The sequence below is a fragment of the Herpailurus yagouaroundi genome, unplaced genomic scaffold (assembly GCF_014898765.1).
Source record: "Herpailurus yagouaroundi ecotype Mexico unplaced genomic scaffold, PumYag 217, whole genome shotgun sequence".
Lineage (NCBI taxonomy): Eukaryota > Metazoa > Chordata > Mammalia > Carnivora > Felidae > Herpailurus > Herpailurus yagouaroundi.
Genome location: NW_024412448.1, coordinates 1,724,632 through 1,740,496, shown reverse-complemented (window position 1 = coordinate 1,740,496; position 15,865 = coordinate 1,724,632). Strand labels below are relative to the sequence as shown.

At 57.8% G+C, this 15,865-nt stretch overlaps 1 protein-coding gene across 1 annotated transcript in view; it reads left to right on the top strand.

The window, feature by feature from the left end:
• MXRA7 (matrix remodeling associated 7) overlaps window positions 1–15,312 on the top strand; it is a 32,915-nt gene extending 17,603 nt beyond the window's left edge. The window contains exons 2-4 of the mRNA XM_040456523.1: window positions 4,488–4,551; window positions 7,862–7,958; window positions 15,083–15,312. Of these exons, the coding sequence (XP_040312457.1) occupies window positions 4,488–4,551; window positions 7,862–7,958; window positions 15,083–15,197 (276 nt within the window). The 3' untranslated portion in view covers window positions 15,198–15,312. The remainder of the gene's footprint in view (window positions 1–4,487; window positions 4,552–7,861; window positions 7,959–15,082) is intronic.
• The last annotated feature ends 553 nt before the right edge of the window (window positions 15,313–15,865 follow it).

Genomic DNA, 15,865 nt, shown 5'->3' with positions numbered 1-15,865 from the left:
GGTGGGGTTCCGACTTCGAGACCCCCAGGGCATTGCCTCTAACCAGATGCAGGTAGGCCTTCGCTGATTCATTCGACAAACACTGAACTGAGGGCCGAGTCCCTTACCCTCCCAGATCAGGCCTTACATCCCTCACCTGCACTTGGACCCCCCCCCTTCTGGAAGTTCATCCTGCCTCCTATCCTGCCCTCACCATGCCTTCCTACTTCCTGCTCCAAAAATGCCGGTCTCCTCTTTCTCCCCATTTAAAAGCTGCTGGGGGCTCCTCAATGCCTTGTTCCCTATAAGATCTTCCTGGTCCGAGCCCTGCCTCCTGACCCCCGTGTTCCCCTGCGGTCACACCAGACTCCAGCCAGTCACTGCAAAAGCCGCGAGGCTCCCCACCTGGCGTCCCCTCTGGGGCCTCGCTGCACCCCTCAGTCCCGCCCGATGCGGGACTCGAACTCACGAACTGCGAGATCATGACCCGAGCCAAAGTCGGATGCTCAACCGACGGAGCCACCCAGGCTCCCCTGTTCTAGCATTTGGTACACGGTTCCACCTTACTGCTTTCCTTCACTGTCATACACATGGTTTACAGTTCACTGCCTTTTTTTTTTTTTTTTTTTTAATGCTTCTTTATTTTGAGAGAGAGCACAAGCAGGGGGAGAGGGCAGAGGGAGAGACGGAGAGAAAGAACCCCAAGCAGGCTCCACACTGGCAGCGCAGAGCCCAGTGGAGGGCTCGAACCCACAAACTGTGAGATTGTGACCTGAGCTAAAATCAAGAGTCGGACACTTAACCCACTGGTCCACCCAGGCGCCCCCACAGTTCACCATCTTGAGGCAGAGAGTCTTGGACGGAGGCTGGAGGGCCACCGCCGTCCAGAAGGATGGCCATCTGTGGCCCAATTGCACTGTTTACGAGACCCGTCCATCTTATTACCGGTGTCAGCACTTGGGTTTTTCTGTTGTGTACACGTTTTTTTTTTTATAAAATAAGGCCAAAATGCAACACGCAGCGTTCTGTTTAATAATGGAATCCTTTCCATTATCATGATGTTATCTAAAAGCCCACCAAGTAAGCCCAGATAAACATGTGGGCCTGGGGTGCTTCCCCAAAGCACAGCTGGAAAACTCCAGCATCCTACCCATCCCCCAGCTGCCGTCCTGCCGGCATCTGATGCAGGCAGCACTCTCCCGAGAGAAATCGATGTGTTCTGGGCTTGCTAAGTGGCGGGTGAGGAGGCAATGACAGGGGTCAGGACCCTGGCTGTCGGTGACAGCAACTTGGCTGGTCAGCCTGCGCAGAACTGGGAGTTGAGTCTCTCACGGACAGGGGAAGGCCAGGGTGGAGTGGCCTCGGGGACAACCACAGCCAGGCGCCCCCCGATCGCCGCCCCCCCCCCCAACACACACATTCCCAGGCTCACAGCTCTGGGACCAGACGTCCCTTCTCCCCAAGGAGAGAAGGGCCCAGAGGCTTCGAGGGGCGTCTTGGGAAGGAAGGGCATTTCTGCACAGACAGAAAACAGCATGTGGCCAATTCAGCACTATTTTCCAGACTTCATGAAGACTGCAATAAAAAAATCTATTTTATTTTATTTATTAGTTTATTTTGTGAAAGAGAGAGAGAGAGAGAGAGAGAGCAGGGGAGGGGCCGAGAGAGAATCCCAAGCAGGTTCCACACTGTCAGGGCAGAGCCCGAGGCGGGGCTCAAACTCACGAACCGTGAGATCACGACCTGAGCTGAAATTGAGAGTCAGACGTGCCACCAACGGAGCCACCCAGGCACCCCTAAAAAATCGATTTTAAAAGCCACAGACCCACACAGGAAATTTTATAACAGCATCTATCTATCTATCTCTACCACACACACAACACTATTTATCTTTAATTTAATTCTTGGTTACAGAGGTACCTCCAAAGTCTTAGTGCAGTTTTAAGTTTTAATAACTTAAGAAATGCGAATGCTACAGAGCTACAATACACATAGTTGAATATTTACTTATTTAAATTCCTTTTATACTTAGCTTCCTGACATTTGAAGGCTAAGGTTTTCATTTTAACTCTTTGTGTGCCAGAGTCCGCATGGATAGGCAGGTAGAGGAGTCCTCTCCCATGGGCACCTTGGTGAGCTGGTCGACCCCCCCCCTTAAAATCATGTTCAAGCTGTCAAGGGGCGCCCTGGTGGCTCGTCGGTTGGGCGTCCGACTTCGACTCAGAACATGATCTCACGGTTCACGGGTTTGAGCCCCGCGTCGGGCTCTGTGCTGACAGCTTAGAGCCTGGACCCTGCTTTGGATTCTGTGTCTCCCTCTCTCTCTGCCCCTCCCCTACTTGTTCTCTCTCTCTCTCTCTCTCTCTCTCTCTCTCTATTTCTCAAAAATAAATAAACATTTAAAAAATCACCAATTTCACAGTTCAAAGACCCATTGAACCATAGCATTTAAAAATGTAGCATTTTTAAAATATATTAAGAGAAATCCATGTATCTCCATGCATATTAGAAAATCCAAATTATACTGAAATGTGTAAGATAAAAACAAAAGGCTGCCTCCCCCAGCCCCTCTCCCCAAAGGTAGCCACTAACAGTGTCTTGTGTGTCCTTCCAGAAAACTTTTCCTCGGCGATTATGAGTATGTATGTGCGTTTCCATTTTTATATTTACACCCAGAAGATGGCCCCTCTCACACTATGCTGCTTCTTGCTTTTTCCCGTTGGAAATTTGTCCTGATGCATTTTTCACATCAGTGTGTATGGCTGCCTCCTTGTTAAAATTTTTTAATGTTTATTTATTTTTGAGAGAGAGAGCGAGAGAGACAGAGCATGAGCAGGGGAGGGGCAGAGAGAGAGGGAGGCACAGAATCCGAAGCAGGCTCCAGGCTCTGAGCTGTCAGCACAGAGCCCGACGCGGGGCTCAAACTCATGAACCGTGAGATCATGACCTGAGCTGAAATCAAGAGTCGGTCACCCAACAGACTGAGCCACCCAGGCGCCCCTGGCTGCCTCCTTTTTAATGCACACTGATGCATGGTGTGTGTGTGTGCTGTGATATATTCAACCTGTTAGTATTTTGGTGAACATGTTAACCAAATATATGGAACTTTAAGGATGAACATTCCAGTGGTTTCCAGTTTGGATTGGTTTCTGCGGCACAAAATCAGAGTCACTGTAGGAAAACCCGGACAGATGGTTTTCCAGTCCAGAGCAGGTCCCTAGCAGTGGGTGTGCTGGGTCACAGGGGTGTCTCCTTACCCTGCCTCCCCCGAAGGGGCCTGCCCCCGCCCCCTCCCCACAGCCACAAAGATGCTTTGCTGGGCAAACTTCTCGGGGCATCTGGACACCCAGGCGCCACGTACTGACCTGCGCTCTGGGCAACATCGCTCACATCTGACGCTGAGCTGGATGGAAACTGAATGGAGAGCCCTGCTCCCGGCTCCCGCCCGGCTCCCCCTGGCTGCCTTTTGTGAGCTACAGAAAGTCAAGGCCCTTCAGGGTTTGCCACTTACGACCCGCGGTTGGGCTCGTGCAGAATTGCAGCCCAGCTTCGCTCGCTCTGCCGTGAGGGACAGAGCTCCTCCGCTCTGCGGCCGCTCCTCCCTGCCCCTGCCGAGGCCGCCACCCTGGCTGCACCCCCCGGGCGCCGAGTCCCAGAGGCCTGGGCGTGCTGCCTTCGCCGCCCGGGGAGCTCACTCCGTGTGTGCCTCCCCCTTGTAAACCGGGGGTGTCTCCGGATCCGCCGGCCCGCTGTCCATCACAGCTCCTTGGGCCGCGTGTCCCCGGTGCCCCCCAGCATTCCTGCAGGCTGGAGTCACTCCTTCCTCCCAAGAAGGCCATCTCGGGACGCTCCTTCCAGCCGTCTGTTTATTGAGTCCATTCGTGGGAGAGCCGGGCTTCCAGGAGGTGGGGGAAATGGACACTGAAACGGGAGGAATGAGGTTCCGGGAGGCAGAGCCCACGAACGCACCTTCTCTGTGATGGCCCGGCCCCGGATGGCCCGCCAGTTTTCCTCTGGTGCCTTTGGTCACACCCAGAGTGAGGGATGGGAGTCCCCTGTCCCCTTACCAAAATGGCATCCACAGGCTTTGGCCAGCACCCACCCGGAAAGGGTAAAGAGACTGAGGCCCAAAGGTCAAAAGCACAGCACCTCGGGCCTTAACGTCTTGGCCAAACAGCATTAGCTCGGGGATCATACGGATTCCACCTGCTGGTTAACCGTGGCCCCCACCAGAGTCCTCCCGACCATGCCCAACAGACAGGCACCCGTGTGGGCTCAGGCTGGCCCTCGGCGGCCCCTTCCTCTCCTGACACTCTGCCCACCGCTGCCCCACCTCCCCAAGGCGGTCACCGGCCTCCAGTGCCCCCACCGCTGTGGCGCATCCCTCCTGCCCGGGGGCCAGGGTCAGGTCGCTTTCACCAAGGGGTCGGGGACGCCTGGGTGGCGGTATCCGAGTAAACCGTGTCGAGCTCCGGGCACCGGGCGCTGACTCTCTCTTTATCTTGCAGGAAGAGGAGCAGGAGCATGATGGCCAGGAGGACCCACCCCGAGCAGAGCCTGAGGAGGAAGATGGTGAGTGGGATCCCTGCCATCAGACTCTGGCCGGCCAGGAGAGGAGAGCAGGCGTGTCCGGGAGCGTTAAGGAAACTGGCCAGCTGGAACCCGAGCGGGTGGAAGGCGGTGGGCTTGTCCTGGGCACCCCCGGGGGCCAGTGCCCTGGACGGACAGAGGCAGAACCAAGCACGGTGTGGGTTTCCGCTGGGTCTGTCGTGTTTTATTTCTTAAAAACAAACAAAAAAATCAGGGGCGCCTGAGTGGCTCCATCAGTCGGTGAAGCGTCCGACTCTTGATCTCGGCTCAGGTCATGATCTCACAGTCTGTGAGTTCGAGACCCGAGTCAGGCTCTGAGCTGCTGGTGCGGAGCCTGCTTGGGATCCTCTCTCTCTCTCTCTCTCTCTCTCTCTCTCTCCTCCTGCCCCCTCAAAATAAATAAACTTAAAAACAAAAGCCAAGAAAACAAAAAACAGCAACATGTCAACATTTGTTCATCTACACGGCAAGTACACGGAGGATGTGCATTCGTGTATGTCCCAAGTAGTTCTCAATTTGTCAAAAGGCAAGACTGTTGCTGTGACTTTTGGCCGACTGCTGGCAGGGGCAGTGGAAAGAACGCGTTGCTGGAATGCAGTGACCACGGCTGGTGTGGGCGTGTGGGCTGGCGGTGCGGCTGCGCTGGGGGGCCCCCCGCACCCCGCTGAGGCCCCACAGGCCGCTGCGGCTTCTGTCAGTACTGCCTCAGGGGAAGAGGGAAGGGTAGGCAGCTGGGGAGCCCGGTGGGGGGGGACCCTGCTCTCCTAGCTTCTCCGTCATCTGGGGGTTAGAGACGCACGGGAACTGTGGCCCTGGGGTCTGTCCCTGCCTCGTGGCCCCAGGTGGCTGCAGGGATGCCAGAGGTGGGGGTCCCGTTAGTGACTTGGGGACACAGAAAGGGGCAGGAGCCGAGGCCGCTGGAGGCCCCGAGGCCAGGACAAGGGGAGGCTCACTAGCCCCACCCCCAGCCGTGTGCCTCATCACTGGGCCCTCCCTCCTTATCCGACTGCTGCCCCTGGACGGCCCCCAGCCCCCAGCCGCCACCTGCCAGCTCTGACAAGGCAGGGGAGGGGAGGGGAGGGCTATGGCCCCAGCTGTCAGAGGAAAGAAGAGTGGGCCCCCAGGCCCTCTGCAGCGAGCAGCTCAGCTCCCAGGCTAATTGATTAGTGTCGCTAAGATGCCCTTCCTAAGCAAATTGGTGAGTCAGTCACACAAGGCTGCGAGAAGTCCTCCTCCCCGGGAGGCTCTCACATCGAAACCCCCTGGTCTGGCTGGATTGGACGCGGCCGCGGATCACTCGGTACGCCACGTGCGATGTGATTAAGGGAAAAGCTTTTCCGGACGGACGTTCTTTCGTTCTGCCTGGCTCGGAAAACATAAAATCATCAGACCTGCCCGGTAAATTGAAACCTTGAGCAGCACCCAGCTGGCAGAATTAAAATCGCTTTTTTTTCTAAAACAGAGCAACACAATGACCTTGACGTTGAGGGTAATTGGGTTTCTTTGTTGCCTCTCTTGGAGGTCCAGAGCGAGCGGCGTAGTTGGTGGTTGGTGCGTTGGTCGGTGAGCTCAGTCTGAGACCGCAGCTCTCTGCGATTCCGCCCTTCGGGTTCTCAGGGCTTTCCTGGCAACCAGGGACCCAGGCCCCTCAGACAGGGGCTCGGAATTACTCAGCAAAGCACCCAGATCCTCACATGCAGGCAGGCCATACCTGGTGCTGTTGGGAGCCCCTGATCCTGCGGTCCCCAAGGACCCAGCCCTTGGTTTGTCAGCCTGAGCTGTGTTCCAGAAGAGCCGGCCGGCGGGGACCAGGGTCTCCAGTGGGGGATTGGGATGGGGGGGGTGGGAACGGATTCCCCTGTCTCTGCCCCAAGCCCTGTCTCACCCGGAGGAAGAACCAAGCCCCCCCTCCCCGACCACGCGGCCTGGCCCCTCTCTCTGCCACCCAGTGCCGCTGGCCTCCCTGCTTTACTGGATCTGTCTGCCAGACAGCACAGGGTTTGCTCCCTTCGACTATCATCTGCAAAACCCTTCCCGATGCCACCCCCACCCCATCTCCAGTGAAACTTCCAAGCAGCCCCCTCCCTGCCTCCCACACCCCTGTTCTTTCTGCAGAGCCCTCGTGACCAGCGTCAAACGCTGTATTTTACTTATCTTGGCTTGCTGCCCCTTTGATTCACGGCTAAGCCCCCAGCACCTAGCAGAGAGCTCACTTCATGTCTGCAGAAAGAATAAAGAGCCCATGAATCCTGGTACTAATGTAGGAACTTCTCCCTAAGGCAAGGCCACAGCCCCTGGGGCGCCCCAGGCCCCAGGCCGTCTGCCCTACACCTGCTGGGTTGAAGGACCACTTACGGCCATTGATTCCCAGGGCGGGGGGCTCTCTCCCTCCGATACTCAGCCCAGGGCTCCGCTCTGAAGCTCTTTTCTCTTCCGCCCTGGCAGTCTCTGCTCAGCACCTGCCCTGACTCCCTGTCGCACATTCCTGCCTTTCTCTGTCCAGACCTCTGGCGTGCCCTCTCATCGGGCCTCAAGATTGTTTGTTCTAAGGCGGCTAAGGAGTCTGCTCTCGGGGACTGGCAAATCCCGGTACACCTATTCAGTACTAGGCACCGGTTTGGATGCCCAAATTCAACACGGTGTGAAAGATCCCACATCACTCCTGTGAGCTGGATGCGTTGTTTCAGATTTCTGATAGCTGGTGGGCATCCCCCAAGCCCCAGAGCCTGGAGGACCTCGGCAGAAGGATCAGGAGTCCCTGTGCCACCCTCCGGGCCTGGGACCCGAGGAGAGGCAGGGAGCCCAGCACCTTGGCCCAGCCTGCTGGGTCTGATGTAATTCGCACAGCAGTAATGGGGGGGCGGGGGGGCGGCTTCAATGACGACGGTAGAGTGTCCTCGAAGGCAGCGGCTTGGCGGGAGCCTTTGCCAGACAGCTCTGTGGATGGCTCAACCCTGCCTTGGGGGAGGGGTCCAGCATTTGGTGGATGGAGCCATACCGTTTGGGGAGGGGGACTGATTTCTCTCCAACTATCTCATTTTTGTCTCTGTATCCCCATTTCGAGTCCCTAAGTCACTGTGGGATTTCATGGAAAGAGTGTGGGAGGGAGCCCTGCCAGTCGAGCAGAAAAGTCGCAGGTGCCCTCTCGGAGGCCTGGGCAGCACGTGCGTGGTCACCAGGGTGGACGGGGGGGGGGGGTGGAGGGAGGGACTCAGAGTCTGTGGGAGGCGCCCAGCCCCCTCCCCAGTCCCACGCGCCAGCTCTTACCCCCTTCCCCGTCTCCTCCCTGCAGGGGGAGAGGTCTTCTCCTTTAAATACAGCCCCGGGAAGCTGCGGGGAAACCAGTACAAGAAGATGATGACCAAAGAGGAGCTGGAGGAAGAACAGAGGTAGGCCGCACACCTTCCTCTCCAACGAGCAGGGGCTGTCTGGCCCCTGCCCTCGGGGGGCCAGGAGAGGAGGCGAGCTGAGCCTCGGGCCAGCTGCCTGCCCCCACCCCCTGCCAGCCTCCGTTTTGTTTTCGTTTCAGGGGTTCTTTCCTATCTGTCTGTCCTGCCTCCACTCAGCCGGGTGGGCTCGACTCCCCTGGAGAGGGTCCCCTCAGGGCGCTCGGGAGGACCCGCTGAGCCCCTCCCCTGCCCCACCCCGACCCCCTGCAGAGGGAAAAAGCGAGAGATGCCGGGGAAGAGCCTGGACCAGATAGAGTTCATGACAGAACCAATCTGTCACTTCAGGACAGAGCTCGATTCTTCCCGCTCGTCTCTCTGGCCGCTCCTCTCCGGCCCCTCCTCGCCCAGCGGCCGCCTTCCTTCTGTATCTGTTCTGCTCCGTGGAGCTCGGAGGCCGAGGCAGCCGTGTAGCGCCCCAGGTTTAGAGTCGGGCGCCCCCCACCCCCGCCGGACACCCCCCGCACATCCGTGGGCTAATCTCCACGGATCCTCTGCGCTCCGTCCCGCCGGCGTGCCAAGGAGCGCTCTGGAAACAGCAGGACAGCTGGGGAAGGGAGAACCGGGGGTCTGACCCCGAGCCCTGCCCGCTCGTTAGCACAAGCTGGGGTTCTCGGGTCACAGGGGACAGGGGGGTTTATTTTTCCAGAATGCATAACTCAGCCACCCTTTCATTGCCACTGGCCACACCACTCAGGGTCCCTCAAAAGTCAGAAGCCGCTCTGTCCACGAGAACCCGCATTTCCCTTCCTGCGGCTGTTCCCCGCTTCTTCCAAAGCCGGCCTGGAAGGCTCTTCCCCAGGGGCGGAGGGGTGGCGGTGTCGGCCCAGCGGGAGGACGACCCGGAACAGGGGGACCTGGCCTCCAGGGGAGCCCCCCCCCAACTCCTCCGTGCTGGTGACACTGCCTGTGGGTGTGATCCGGTTTGCTGCCTTTATATTTCAGGATTGAGCTGACCTCTGACCTCACTTCCCTGTAGCACGTTCCTTAGGTCCTGAGCCACACATAATCTTGCAAATCCTTTTGGTAAGGAGACGGACTTCTTAGACCACTGGTGCTTCCCCCCTCCTGTCTGTTAATGTGTCCCCAACATGACTGGCGTGGTCTAAACCTCCCCCATCCCCCCCGCCACCTTCATAACCAATTAATTCATTCTGTGCACCGAGCACCCAGCCGCCTCGTTCTTCGCCAGCACGGGGGTCGCTGGGTGACCAGGCCCCTCTCCCAGGGCTGCAGAGTCCTGGGAGCCCAGTGAACACGCGTCCCCCGTGGGCCTCATGGACCAGCTGGCGGGGAGCTAGCGCCCCCTTGTGAGGCTGGGCAGAACTGTGATTCCCCTGGGGACCAGGGAGGCTGCGGGGAAACCCGCTGGCTGTCCCCCTGCCACTTTGGTCCTGCAGAAGGTGATGCAGCTGATAAAACCTCGTGTGGCAAAAACCCCGGGCTCCCAAGTTGTGGGACAGGCAGGTTTTTCGGCTCAGAGGAAGGGGTGGCCGACTTCAGCCCTGGTCACTATGCTCAGTGTGACCAGAACACGGCCACTCTGGTTTTCCTGCGGCCTGTGGTGGCTTCTGCGCTGCTGTGGCCGGAGTGAGAAAGCCCACAAAGCCCAAAAGAGTCCGTATCGGGCCCTTTACAGAAACATTTCGCAGCCCCGGGATTAAGGATAGGCAGGGCTGGATGCACCTGTGGGCTCTCGAAGGTCCCCGTGGACGGAGCTGAGGTCCTGGTTCCCGGTGCTCAGAGGCTGTGAGGAGCCACTGGAACAGGAAGGACCAGTTAGGGGATGGATGCCAGGCCTCGGGCCAGGGGTCAGATGGCCGCTGTCGCTGGGCTCCGAGCTGGGACCTTGGCGATGGGGAGGGAAAGTCCCTTCTCTGTTATGTTTAGACAGCAGGGTCTTTCGCTACGGAGTCTTTGGGGACTTGTCATATACCAGTTTACACCTGGCTATTCCGTGCGGTGGAGACCGCGCCCTGGGTGTCGCTCTTGGGGCGAAGGGGGCGATCTCTCCTCATCTGTAGGCTGTGGTCATCACCGCTGTGCCCCAACTTGAGGGGCTAAACACCGTCCTCAAAGGGTGGAGCTGGAGTTCATGTTCATTTTCATTACCGCCCTCCCCCAGCATGCTCCCCGTGGCTGTTGGACGAGCCTGCCTGTGCCTGCTCCCTCCTGCCCCTGCGCACGCGGCCAGCTCACGCGGCACTGCATGGGGCCCCTTGACGCGCCACCCCTCTTAACGGCTGCTTCTGTTCCTTGCATGGCCACGCTTGGGGTTGCAGAGGCTGGCAGGTTTGGCTTTGTCTTTTCATCTACAGCACGGTGGTTCCCGTGTGGCCCGGGAGAGAGCCGACGGGTGCGAGGTAGCTCTGGTCCCAGCTGAGTCTAGGAGACGGCCCTGGAATCCCAGTATGGAAAAGAACAGGCATATTATTGTCAAACCGCTGCAACCACAGGCCAGCGAAAAGTCTGCTTCCTTCTCTGCCTGTCAAGATTCTTTCCGACCAAACTCTGCCTGTTTCTAATTCCGTTCCTGGCACTCCGGGTCCCAGTCGAGTTGCAAGCTAGTTAACAAATAAATGCTGTAAGTCCCCGACGTTAAATTTATCACCTCAGCCAACAGAGCCGTATCCAGAGCCCAAATCTTTAGTGGTCCCACTAAAGAGCATCCCCCAAAGCCTCACTTTATACGTTTTCAGAACACGGCCTTTAGGAAGCAGGACTAAACTCAAGACCCCAGATTGTTCTTCCGCGTGTTTAAACGGACATTCCCATCCTTAGAATCGCCCGCAGGTCAGGTTCCTTCTGCCCAAGGGGTCGGAAATGGTAAGGTTTGCAAATCCAGAGGCAGCTGCTGCCCAAGAATGAGCCCGCTTCTCACTGGCTGCACCCCCTCCTCCGAGGTGTCCCCTGGGGCCTAGGGCTCACAGGTATCCTCGGCACTGCCATGCCGGGCTGGGGGACTGTGCGTTCGCACCGAAGCTCCTCTGGGAGGCGCCCCATCCAGCCTCAGGGTGTAGCTGGGTTGGCGGGTTTGCAGGCTGCGGACCGCTCCTCCCCGCTCCCAGAGCTAGTGAAGCTGGAGGCTTGGCAGGAAAAAGAAAAAAAAAAAAAGCACCCCTGGCCACACCTGTCCTTGTATGCCATCCGTTCATCCCACCTTCCGGTCCAGAGGAAAGTGGCTCTGATGGATGGGAACCTGGGACCCCAGCACCCACTCCATTCTGAAGGTCCTCGGCAATGTCCTGACCTTTCTGGGTGTGGACACGACTCTAGTGGAAGGTGTGTTGTTCAGCATAACAGGGAAGGGCGAGAGCGGGCGGAGGAACCCAGGCTGTGGGATATTCCCGCGTCCGCAACCTGGTGTGTCCGTGAGGAATTTATTTGCCCGTGTGAAGGTCTAGAAAACATGAGCGACGCTGACCTCCAGAAGAGGGCGCCAGAGGGACAAAATCGTCCCCTCTTCCCTCCTCAAGTCTGTGGGCTGCTGGGTGTTGTTTAGACGGGGTGGGCACACATCCTAGGGTGCCAGTGTCCCCGGCGGGGACAAAACCCAGCCAGTGGGAATAGGAAGAGCGGGACGGGAGGGCCCCAGGGAAGCACATAGCCAAAGATCCGGAGCACCCGGTATCTGTCCAGGCGTCTGCCCTGCCCAACTGCCTAGATGCGGGGGCCCCCTCTGCCTAACTAAGTGCCTCGCGGACGCAGAATGGGGGTCGGTGGGCTGCCACGGTGCCACGCTCTGGGGGACAGACTGTCTTGCTGCAGGTGATGAGAAGCAAACTTACCCCGTGTCTGAGAAACCAGTGTCCAGCCCGGCTTCTGCAACTCCAAACGTCCTCCCCCGTCGTCCCCGATGCCCCCCTTTCCTCCCCGCCCCCACCCCCGCCCCGTGATACTTGCAAGATGGAAGGAGTAAAATAAATGATCTTTTCTCCCTATTTCTCTTTACAGAACCGAAGAATAATGAAGTTATCCTTAGCCTCCTGCTAAAGGCTTTTTCCCTTTGACATCTTAAAAGCTTGAGCGCTAGGATGGAAATCCCCAGAGCGGAGCCACGCGGGCTCCCGGGTGCCTCTTGCCTACATAAACCCGCTGGGACCTAGAGCCTCCGGCAGGACCCGTCCCTCGGCAGGGAGGATGCCAGGGGGCGCCCTGGCCCCCCACCCCCGGGGGAGATGCGTTCCTCCCTGTTGGCGCGGATGGCTCGGTTAAGCAAGGGTTTCGTAGACTTTGATTTTTCGTATCACTGAACCCAGCTCTCCACACACCCTTCACACCTGTGATATGGCCAGTGGCAGCCACCTTGTCATTTTAAAACCATGTGGCTGCATTCCAGCCCCCCAGCCCCTGCCTTTTCCTCCACTGACGCCTAACCCGGGAAAGACTTGGAGGCGTGCCAGGCAAATGAGGGAGAGACGCCGGCGCTCAGTGGCTGGCTTAGGGGTGGTCTTGTCTTCTCTCCCTGGGGACCCACGTCCCCCTTCCGGGCGCGGTTGTTGGGGGAGGGGGGGGTGAGAGATGCTATATCGACGGCGGGGCGGCAGGGAACCAGCGTCGGCTAGAGATTCGCGGTTGCCCTGACTCTTCATTTGGAGGAGGCTTGAATCCAGCCCTCTTGTTGCTAAAAGAAGCCTTTTCACTGACGCTCTTATCAAGCTCGGCCGAATCTCCACCTTCGCTTTGGCAGAAGCAATAATAATAGTTTGCTTGAAATAGATCTCTCGGCTATGCCTTTTCCTAGAAGGTTTCGTAGATAAGTTAGAATTTCGCGAGAGAATGAGAACAGTCCCAGATCCGTTTCTTGGAATTTTATATTGGACGACGTTTATACTACACCAGACTAATGTGCAGTTTTTAGATGTGTTGGTTACATTTTTTTAAGCAGTAAGTTTTTTAGAAAAACCATCGCCATCGGATGGAAGGCCGGGATGTCAACCCCTAGGCCGTGTCGCATTCCCAGTGACCCTCTCCTCTAGGCCTCGAACCTTAGGTTTAGGGCCGGAGCGCGTGACAGAACACCAGCCACGCCGAGACCTGACAGGTAGATGCTGTCTTGTTAGCACCCAGGTCCCCACACACGCAACACGACGGCCTTGTCCAGACTGGGATCTTAATGACGCCGTGAGCGGGTGACTGCCTCCCTCCGGGTCAGCTACCTAGCTAGTTAGTTGTCTGGAATCTTCCTGAACATGGCTCGTGGGCCCCAAGCCTCACGTCCTCCTGATGGCTTGGATCTGTGTATTCAGCCTTTGTTCAGCCCAATAAACTTTGAGTAGATGATCTCGGTGACCGCGTGTTTTTTCAGTTGCGCTTTGCTTTTAAGAAATCATGTCCTTCGAACCCATTAGAATTTGAGCTCTCATTCTGATGCCCGTGACCCTCTAGCAGAGTACAAGTCCTATATGTCTGCGAAAACTGCCCGAGCGCCGCGGCCGGCGAAAACACCTGAGAATTTGTGTTCACTCGGGGCGGGGGACTGTGATGCTGTCCAGGGAGCCCAACACACGTCCTTTCCGTTCCCAGTGCTTTTGTCGGACTGTAGGGTACAGAATACCTATGGCAGGACAGGAAAACGGACCGTAGAAATCACAGTTCCCAGGGCGACGAAGAGAGGCTGGGAGTTGGGACTTGAGTATTTCAGCTTCTAGATGCTGCTCTAGCCAGGAAACCACCTGCTGGATGGGAGACAAGGGGTCACCGCCGAAAGAGTCTGGTGGGACGAGACCAGACGGTGGGACCCCGCCCCGGGCAGCGCTATGGGTGCTGGGTGGCCGGAGGCCGTGCCGAAGCCCTGCCGTGCGGCGTCTAAAGCGGAGCCGGCCGCAGGGAGGGCCGGTGCGCAGGGAAACCTCGGGACCAGCGTCGCTGCCAGCACCTGGAGCGGGAACAGGCCCCAGACTGGCCCCGAGCCCTGTTTCCTGCTGCGGTTTCACCCCAGCCTTTCACAACACTCGCGCCCCTGGGAGCTGTCCTGTGCTGGTCGGATGGGGTGGCTGAGCCTCTTAAAGACAGCAGCCCTTGAGAGGCACCCGGGTGGCTCAGCCTGCTGGGCTTCCGACTCTTGATTTCAGTTCAGGTCATGATCTCATGCTTCGCGAGTTCGAGCCCGGCGTCGGACTCCATGCTGACCGTGCAGAGCCTGCTTGGGATTCTCTCTCTCCCTCTCCCGTTGCTCCTCCCCTGCTCATTCTCTCTCTCTCTCTCTCAAAATAAATAAATACGAACTTAAAAAAAGAAAAAGATAAGAGCCCTTCACTCGCAGGCCTGTGTGCAGGCCAGTTCAGGGCGCCCGCTGGCCATAAGGTATATGTGCAAAGTAGGAAGAGGCGCCCCTTCCTCCGGGCAGCGAGACCCCGCGCCAACCCTGCCCCTGGTCAAGCCTCCATACGCACCTCCGTGTGCTCCCTGCTTCCCAGCTGGTAATGGTTTCCGTCCTCATCCTTCTAAAAGGCTGTCGCTAACATGGTTTCTCGTGGGTTCTCCGGCCACGGAACGGAAACAGCCCTCTCCCCGTTACGTCCCGGGTCACGCGAGATCTAAGCTCAAAAGGCACCCATGGGGGGGGGCGCCTGGGTGGCTCAGTCGGTTGAGCGGCCGACTTCGGCTCAGGTCACGATCTCGCGGTCCGTGAGTTCGAGCCCCGCGTCGGGCTCTGTGCTGACCGCTCAGAGCCTGGAGCCTGTTTCCGATTCTGTGTCTCCCTCTCTCTCTGACCCTCCCCCGTTCATGCTCTGTCTCTCTCTGTCTCAAAAATAAATAAACGTTAAAAAAGGCACCCATGGGGAAACAGGGGCGCGGGAACTCTCAGGGTCACGTGGGTCCCCAGACCTGCAGGGAAAACCCCAGACTTAGAACCCGCTTTTAGAACCTTCGGGCTGAGGCCGTTCGGCCCAACCAGCTCGTGTGTCTTGAGTGGATTTGGCTTCAGTTTAACTTTCTTGCTGTCCCGGAAAGCAGACGCGGCACCAGCCGAGAGGGGAGCGCCCCAGCCCCGGACGCGTTGGGCGGCCCCCTGCGCTGGGCCCCCGAGCACCTTCTTCCTCTGTCCCCTCTCTTCCCCACAGAGTGCAGAAGGAGCAGCTGGAGGCCATCTTCAAGCTCATGAAGGACAACAAGGAGACGTTTGGGGAGATGACAGACGGCGACGTGCAGGAGCAGCTCCGGCTCTACGACATGTAGGCCGCCTCCGCCCGCGAGGCCCCGTCCCCGACTTGCCGGCTGCGGCAGGCTCGCTCGCTCGCTCTCGCGTCTGTAGCTGTAGAGGCGCTACACACGGGCCGTGCGGTTCCCAAAACTTAGGCATGGTTTTCCAGCAATCGGGATTATTGTCTTCGGAGTCAGACATTTTTTTTTTTTTTTTTTTTTTTTTGCTAAGAGAATGCTCCCCTACGGCTTATGTCCGTGCAGTCACAGAAGCTTCCAGAAAGCCTTCTGAGGCAGAATGAGAGCGCAGGGTTGTTAGACTGGACACTCGGGCAGCAGGACCTGTTACCTGTTTTCCCACAGCACCCCTGAATCCTTCCCACACCCATGTGCTCAGGGGGCCATGGTGGGGGGGGGCTCTGAGCGTCCTTTTAGCAAAAACTCGAACTCGACCCTCACCTTCCACACTGGAGCAGATCGGTGTTATCAGAGTTGGGACCCTCGGAGAGCTTCCCCCGCGGACGCGTGAGACTTACTTCACATATAGGCTCATCTGAGTGCTTATAATGCACCCAGGGCCACGCTAGCTGCTAGAGGTAGAAGAAATCACATATGCAACACGGGGCCTCCCTTTAAGGAGACGAAAGTCCTTCAGAGAAGCGAGGCACTTGTGCAGGGAGAGAGCAGGTCCCCAGACAGCCTTC